Source organism: Oncorhynchus mykiss, chromosome 17 (assembly GCF_013265735.2).
Source record: "Oncorhynchus mykiss isolate Arlee chromosome 17, USDA_OmykA_1.1, whole genome shotgun sequence".
Taxonomy (NCBI): Eukaryota; Metazoa; Chordata; class Actinopteri; order Salmoniformes; family Salmonidae; genus Oncorhynchus; species Oncorhynchus mykiss.
The window spans coordinates 42524401-42532852 of record NC_048581.1 but is presented as its reverse complement, the minus strand read 5'-3'; the positions used below and the strand labels follow the sequence as shown (position 1 = coordinate 42532852).

Below are 8452 nucleotides of genomic sequence, written 5' to 3'. Positions count from 1 at the left end.
ACAGATAATGTATTAACTTATTACATTTTCCGGTGGGTATTACATTCAGGTGAGTCAATTTTTTTGTGAATAAACAAACCACAGATGACGTAATACCATACTCCACCCTGATGACAAGGGTTTGAATATCCTCCTTTCATGTCTGTTTTCCTCTCTTCATGTGTAACCCACTCTACTTTCCTACAGTTTTGTAAACAACTAAAATATGAATAAAGGAAACGGAATTTTGATGTGATTAATAGAAAGCAGCTGACTTTCTTTACATTTCTTCACCACACTAACATCTAAAAGCAAAACAAGTCAAACAAAAGTGTCAACTGTTTATTACATCTTCATAATGTCATTCAAATAGGCTTTCAGCCTGATCATTGGAGATACTTTGCATACGTCACCAGGTTAGACAGAGTAAAAAGAGAGAGGATGCCGCTGGGGGGACACCTATTCCCTAAATAGGGAATAGTGTTCCATTTGGGACTCGACTGTACACATACACCAAACACACACACAATTTCAAACTATAAAACTAGTATTTAAACAGCTCCTGTCAATGAAAGGGAAGTCATTTATATATCATTGACCCTCTGTACAATTCCATTACATGTAGCATCTTTGCATAATATAAATAACAACTCAAGGTTGTGCCAAGGTTCATCCTCGTACTTAAAAAATAAGCATTGGGATGAAAAGTAAAATAATCAATTTGATTCATATGATCTAAAATGAAAAGTTGATACTAGATCAGCACCCTACTCTGAGACGCTTTATGAATATGGATTATACTACCGAAGGGAAACGGAGGTACTTGAGCCAGATAAAGACTTGATCGACTTGACACTTATGCTTAGATCAGAATGCCTCAAAAAACATTTCACCCAAATCAGAGTACATATCCAAATAACATACAATAATCAATAGTTTCCCAATTGTTTACCCCTGATGCTAAGCTGTATCTGAAAAATAGACTTGAGTTCACAGCACCCACTCAAATAGGATGAGAGAGAGAGAAGTTCATTGCCAGGGCATGGATAGAATCCATCTCGGTTTCTGAAAGTCACACTGTAGCAAAACGGGCGCCTGGGTCATATTCAACAGGGCAGAACGTAGAAAAATCTTTTAAAGCATATTTCAACTGAAAATGATTTTTATTGGACTGGCAGTCTAAGTAGTCCCTTCTTGTTTCAGTACGTTTTCTACCATTTGGTGCCTAATGAATAGGACCCGGTTTCGGGAGCCCTAGTGGGGAAGCCATGGCTTGCTCTATGTGATGTCCTTCAGTCTCGGTGGCCGGTGAATGTTTCTGATGACGCACTTCACCATCCACTCGATGCCTTCGTTAACCCCCTGCCTGAGAGAGAACTCATTATGAGCAGAGTACTGCTTTTCTTAAAGCAAAGATGACAAAGAGTAAATTTCACATTTCTCTCTCGCACACACAAGAGTTCTCTCAGACCAGATGCACAACAGAGAGTAAAGTGGAATAGAAAACTGTTCTTACCCTGTTAGGGCTGTGCAAGGCTGCACCAGGCAATCTCGTTTACCGATCTTTGGAGCGCAGTCGCTAAAAGCGGTTTTGATGTCCGGCACAGACATACAGTTCTACCGAAAAAACACAAAGAAATATGCCTAAATGGATATGATCTTATAGATTTTCAAAGAGACAGAATTGACCTAGCAAAGGGATAGCTGTATGTGGTGGAAATTGTCAATCACATTTATTTCAAGAGTACAATAACGCCGCATTAAGGTGAGCTTGAACACGGAGTATACCAAACATTAGGTACATCTTCCTAATATTGAGTTGCACCCCCCTCCCCACCTTTTGCCCTCAGAACAGACTCAATTTGTTGGGTTATTCACAAGTTGGGATGCTGGCCCATGTTAACTCCAATGTTTCCCAAAGTTGTGTCAAGTTGGCTGGATGTCCTTTGGGTGGCGGACCATTCTTGATACTCACGCCTTGTCATATTTTAGTTTATACAAGGCATGGTTAGTTTAGACTTCTTTTCAAAACAACCCCAGACTGGATTATATAGGCCTACCTCCACATCCTGCTTGTTGGCGAGCACCAGGAGAGGCACACCTTCCAACACCTCACTGCTGATCATTTTCTCTGGAAAAAAGAAAAATGGAACCGTCAGTCCAAGCTATGGTTCAATACTCGATTGACTGGATTTGCTGACTCCCTCTCATGAGATGCTAAAACACAACATCACCGTTTTTGCTTTGTACTGCTCGGTCTTGAAAACTTGACTGCTGACATGCACAATTAGGGTCGCTGCATTGCATTGGGTAGGATTAGGCAAGATTTGGCAGCCGGCTATAGCGGCACTTTGGTAATTGGCTGCCCCTGTCAGGCATCCCTCATCGGCTACTACACAGCCGACTGCGCCCCAGCCACCAGCTCATAGCCGTTGCTCATAGCTGCCCCCACCCCATTCCCACTTCCCTCGAGGTTCACAACCACTAGCTATGGTGATGTGTTTTTTGTGATTATCCAATTGTGAATCTCACACTCTCTCTGATTGTATTAACAGTGAATAAAATACTAAACGATTGAATGAACTATCCCTTTAAAGTTGTTATATTGGTGCAAGCAGGGGCTAGGGAGTTTCCACCATATTTCTCACACCAGTATATTCCTTTTACATCCATAATGTGGAGTGTACATTCAGTTAGTCAATCAGACTGTAGCCCATGACAAATACCACTCTATGTGCCCTGTTGACATTTGGCATTCTTCTCTAAATGTTTCAGGCAAGCTAGTGAGGAACTCACCAAATGCCTCTTTTGATTCTGCTAGTCGCTCCTCATCGGTGGAGTCTATAACATAGATCACACCGTGGGACTCGGCGTAGTACTGTGGATTCACAAAGCCATGTTTCAGTAGTCAACCTCAAATCATTGTACTTGAATGACAAAAACAGACATGACATCTAGCTAGATATGGTGTGTGTGTGTGTGTAATTTCTAGGTGCTGCTCACTTTGTCCCATAGCGACTGAAGCTCATCTTGACCACCAAGGTCCCAGAACATTAGACGAGCTTTGCCCACATCGATTGTGCCGACTGCGTGAAGGAAGCAGTCAGAAGAACATATTAGAATGGCATGGACTCTTGAAAACCAATGTGCTACAATTGAATGCAACACAACAAGCTCAGTCTTACTGGTTGGATATACTTACTGTTAAGTCCAACTGTAGTGGTGATCTTGGACAAATTCATTCCCTTGTAGTTCTTACTGAACTTGGTCTTGGTCTGTTCCAAAAATGTCTGTGTGTAGAACATACATGACTAAATCAAACAAGCAGCAGCAGTTCATCCAACAGAGACAATCAAGGGCAATGCGCGGTGCTCAGTGTGCTCTTCCAACGAGAGAAAACTGCTATGAGACAGACTTACGGTTTTTCCTGCATTGTCAAGTCCTAGGATCAAGATGCAGTATTCGTCCTTCTGGAACACGTATTTGTACAGACCAGATAATAAGGTGTACATCTTCGAATTGTAAAAAAAATATATATATATACAAAAAATAAACACTTGCTGATGATGCGCAAGGCAATAGACAACTCACATTGTGGAAATATTCAGCTGTATGGCTAGCCACGTTAGCAAGTCAAGTTAGCTAGCTGTTGTTATGACTAGCTATTTGCCTGTGGTTTGAGGCAAGCAAGCTAACATTACCTGTCCGTAATCGATACTAGCTAGCTGACTTACTGCCACCAAATACTAAAGTGAAATATAATGCGCCAATCAAGGCACAAATACCTGGCTAGCTACAGTGCAGTAGCTTGCTAATGCTAGCCAACGTTAGTTAACTGTCTAGCTCAAGTTAGTGCTACTGCGTGTAAAACGAGATTTGCGAGCGGACAACCTTCAGCAACTTACAAACTGCATAAGGAAATCAAGCTAAAAGGATGAGCTATGTCGACAAAATGTCATCTAGCTACCTTGACAGATGGATATTATTTTATCTCAACTAATTTGGGTGTAAACACGGTGGCCATCAGTATTTAGGAAGTAGCTGATAAAGCAATGCACTGTGGTACTTCTTCTTCGATGGGGTTTAACGGCGGTTGGCATCCAATGTTAATGATCCATTACCGCCGGCAGCTGGACGAGGCATTGAACAAGAAACAACAAAAATACATTCCGGGAAAGGGGTAAAACGACTTCAAACAAAATAAAACACGTTAACTAAAAATTGTTTAAATAAATAAATAAAATAAAACATCATACTTCAATCACTGTCCACTCCAAAATACATCACTACACAGGCTCAGGGGCCTGTGATGAGGCTACATTCACCGACAGAATTTATTGCACAGCCCCAAAAACGTTCAGCGGCATTCACAATGATTCCAATTTTCTTAGACTTCTTTTCCGCGTGTGTTGTACAGTTTATGACCATTCAAATGAATAATACAAAGTCCCCTTTTTTAACATGCAGCATTTCACTATCCCTCGGTTGATGAGAAACCTTGTCGTCGTGGTGGCTCTACTACCTTTTGCTTCTTCCCGCCTCTCGTTACTTCAAATTTGATCACCGCTTCCAGATAGGAGACACGCTGAACACATGTTTTTTTTCCCTTTCTCACCAGATATGAGTGTTTTGTCACATCATGTCAGTATCATTTGTTTTCATTAATTTAGCCTAGATCAAATCCTGAGCTGACAAGGTAAAAATCTGTTGTTCTGCCCCTGAACAAGGCAGTTAACCCACTGTTCCTAGGCAGTCATTGTAAATAAGAATTTGTTCTTAACTGACTTGCATATTTAAATAAAGGTAAAAAAATAAATGCTGTGGTGTTGTTTTTCAGCAGCAGGGACTGGGAGACAAGTCAGGATCGAGGGAAAGATGAATGGAGCAAAGTACAGCTCCTGAGCGCTCAGGACCTCAGACTGGGGTGAAGGTTTATCTTTCAACAGGACAACAACCCTAAGCACATAGCCAAGAAAACCCAGGAGTGGCTTCGGGACAAGTCATTGAATGTCCTTGAGTGGCCCAGCCAGAGCCTTGACTTGAACCCAATCTAACGTCTCTGGAGAGACCTGCAAATAGCTGTGCAGCGACGCTCCCCATCCAACCTGACAGAGGTTGAGAGGATTTGTAGAGAAAAAGGGGAGAAACTAGGGAAAGGTCATGAGAGCCACTGAAACTTCTGAGTCTGTCTCACTAGTAACTATAAGCAGTAGTATAATTTCTGAAATTGTTATACAGTAAATCACCAGTATACTAAACACAAGACAAAGTAGAATCCACATTTATTCAAATTTAGTACTTTCTACAATGTCTGTGTGCATCACAGTTATCATAAAGATATCAATAACACATTTGTTTCAAACTGACTTACCTTGAAGAGCAAGCAGAGACCATTAAAATTCCTACATGATGATAACACTACCGAAGACATTTTCTCGACTATGTGAACTTCTCTTTTTACCCAGATTTGCTTCCATCCACTCATCTTCAAATATTTACATGTTCACCTTCTGTGCCATTTCTTTTCATGATACATTCACATTATTATTAGTGATATATTTTCTCTTTTCACTCTTCATGAGTGTCATCTCCCTTTGTATGTTGATTTTATTTTGACTACATTCCTTTGGAATTCAAACTCCTCTTTAGCACAAAATGCAGGCGACACAAAAAACTGACTGCCATCCATTGTCACTTTGTGTCACCACGCTGTCAGATCATCTCACTCTCTCTGTACACTATAGAGGGGACTGCCTTTCCCTAAAACACAAGACAAATGCTGCCAGTCCCTGTCCTCATTCAACCCAGGACACTCAACCCTAAGGCACTTACACGATCACTTCAAATGGGTTGGTACATTGTACTGTATTGTATGCTTGCCATTATCTATTGAAAATGCATCCCTTTTAATATTTTTAAAATTTTTTCATAGAACATAATACTTTTTTTAATTAGATGGAACATTTTATATACAATTTATATTTGATCATGTGTTCAACAAATGTATTTCCCTGGTCAAAACTGTTCATTTGAATGTACATTGCACAAATTATATTGTTCAGTCCATCTTTACTCTACATCAACAAGAAATGATGTCACTGTTAAGGCATGTTCTGTATTGTCCTGATAGGAGTCATGCATTTGCAGTATTAGAGTATACCAAGTCTTTCCATCAGCAAAAACAGTGGCATACTACAGTTTTGTTCACAGCTATAGGTGAAAACATCACAGTGCGCTTGAGAATAAGGAAAACCAGTTTTTGTTTTTCTCAGAGAAGAGGAAGACTGACTAACCCTCCATTTTGTGACAATACAACTAGAAAAGAACATGTAATCACCTGTATGCTGCTCTGAAAGCTTGAGCATTTTGTTCAGAAAACAATATTGTGAAGAATTGAGTAATAGTCGACATGTAAACTCAGCAAAAAAAGTAACGTCCCTTTTTCAGGACACTGTCTTTCAAAGGTAATTAGTAGAAATCCAAAATAACTTCACAGATCTTCATCGTAAAGGGTTTAAACACTGTTTCCCATGCTTGTTCAATGATCCATAAACAATTATTGAACATGCACCTGTGGAACGGTCGTTAAGACGCTAACAGCTTACAGACGGTAGGCAACTATGGTCACAGTTATGAAAACGTAGGACACTAAAGAGGCCTTTCTACTACCTCTGAAAAACACCAAAAGAAAGATGCCCAGGGTCCTTGCTCATCTGCGTGAACATGCCTTAGGCATGCTGCAAGGAGGCATGAGGACTGCAGATGTGGCCAGGGAAATAAATTGCAATGTCCGTACTGTGAGACGCCAAAGACAGCGCTACAGGGAGACAGGACGGACAGCTGATCGTCCTCGCAGTGGCAGACCACGTGTAACAACACCTGCACAGAATTGGTACATCCGAACATCACACCTGCGGGACAGGTACAGGATGGCAACAACAACTGCTCGAGTTACACCAGGAACGCACAATCCCTCCATCAGTGCTCAGACTGTCCGCAATAGGCTGGGAGAGGCTGGACTGAGGGTTTGTAGGCCTGTTGTAAGGCAGGTTCTCACCAAACATCACCGGCATTGATTTCTTTCTGCTTAAAGTATAGTCATTCTAAGAATTATTGTTCATGTAACACAACACATAGTTGTCGTCTTCCCGGTCCTGACCATTCTGCCTAACCTGACCTCGAGCCTGCCTGCCGTTCTGTCCTTGATTGATGCTGCCTTAGATTACTGACCTCTGCCTGCCCTTGACCTGCCGGTTGCCTGCCCCGTTTTGTAATAAACATCTGGCCATGACTGATCCAGCAGACTCGGACCAGCTCCGCAACGCCGTCTCCTCCCAAGGAGCCACCATTGGAAAATACGAGGAGTTACTTCAAAATCTTATGGAAGGATTCCAGACCTTGGCGGAACGCCATGACTGCGCTTTCAATACATTGCTGGAGCATTTCTGCGGATTATCTATTACGCAGCCAGACACAACAGTACCCTCCCAGCAACCCCACTGTCAGCAGAGAGTCTCCCCAACCCCGGCTTCCCGAGAACCCCCTCCCGAGCGCTACGCTAGAGATTGCACAAACTTCTCTCTTTGACGAAAGCCCAAGCACTTCCCCATCATTTCCCCAGATCAAGTATGCAGACATTTGCACATCTCTAGTCAGAACAGGCCTTGCAAAAACCTTTTCCCCCTGGCACATTTTCTGGCTGGAGCCCACATTGCCTTCATTATTGTTTTCCTTATAAATAATAACTTTGCATTCCTATCTACTGTAGCATACCATATGTAGGTACAGTGAATTCGGGAAAGTATTCAAACCCCTTCCCTTTTTCCACATTTTGTTATGTTACAGCATTATTCTAAAATGGATTAAATAAAACATCTCATCAATCTACACACAATACTCCATAATAACAAAGTGAATGCAGGTTTTTAGAAATGTTTTCAAATGTATAAAAAAATTACAAAAACTGAAATACTTTTTTTACATAAGTATTCAGAACCTTTGCTATGAGACTCAAAATGGAGCTCAGGTGCATCCTGTTTCCATTGATCATCCTTGAGATGTTCCTACAACTTGATTGGAGTCCACCTGTAGTAAATTCAATTGATTGTACATGTTTTGGAAAGGCACACACCTGTCAATATGATATGCAGTACCAGTCAAAAGTTTGGACACACCTACTCTTTCAAGAGTTTTCTTTATTTTTACTATTTTCTACATTGTAGAATAATAGCAAAGACATCAACACAATGAAATAGCACATATAGAATCATGTAGTAACCAAAGAAAAAGTGTTAAACAAATCCAACTATATTTTATATTTGAGATTCTTCAAAATAGCCACCCTTTACCTTGATGACAGCTTTGTACCTTCTTGGTATTCTCTCAACCAGCTTCACCTGGAATACATTTCCAACAGTCTTGAAGGAGTTCCCACATATGTTGAGCACTTGTTGGCTACTTTTCCTTCACTCTG

The 8452-nt window shown here is 41.1% G+C and overlaps 1 protein-coding gene across 4 annotated transcripts; it reads right to left on the bottom strand.

The window, feature by feature from the left end:
• Nucleotides 1–306: 306 nt before the first annotated feature.
• Nucleotides 307–4104, bottom strand: LOC110493909 (ADP-ribosylation factor-related protein 1). 4 transcript variants are annotated; one of them, XM_036949903.1, is made up of 8 exons: nt 3571–4104; nt 3399–3491; nt 3182–3269; nt 2983–3065; nt 2776–2857; nt 2040–2110; nt 1496–1596; nt 307–1345 (listed from the first exon to the last, which is right to left on the bottom strand). In XM_036949903.1, exons 2-8 carry the CDS (start codon nt 3489–3491, stop codon nt 1258–1260), a joined length of 606 nt encoding a protein of 201 aa, XP_036805798.1. In that variant the 5' UTR covers nt 3571–4104; the 3' UTR covers nt 307–1257. The 4 variants fall into 4 exon arrangements, with proteins under 4 accessions (XP_036805798.1, XP_021424181.1, XP_021424182.1 ...); XM_021568506.2 differs by having other exon boundaries at nt 3947–4103; XM_021568507.2 differs by having other exon boundaries at nt 3399–3449; nt 3571–4100.
• Between the last annotated feature and the right edge of the window lie 4348 nt (nt 4105–8452).

Bases quoted from the DNA above. Each gene is read 5' to 3' on its own strand.
- LOC110493909 (XM_036949903.1), bottom strand. From the start codon at position 3,491: ATGTACACCTTATTATCTGGTCTGTACAAATACGTGTTCCAGAAGGAC. The intron at 2,858-2,982 runs GTGAGCAGCACC...GTGAATCCACAG, and splicing joins TTCAGTCGCTATGGGACAAA to TACTACGCCGAGTCCCACGG. The intron at 1,346-1,495 runs GTAAGAACAGTT...GTTCTCTCTCAG, and splicing joins CCTTGCACAGCCCTAACAGG to GCAGGGGGTTAACGAAGGCA.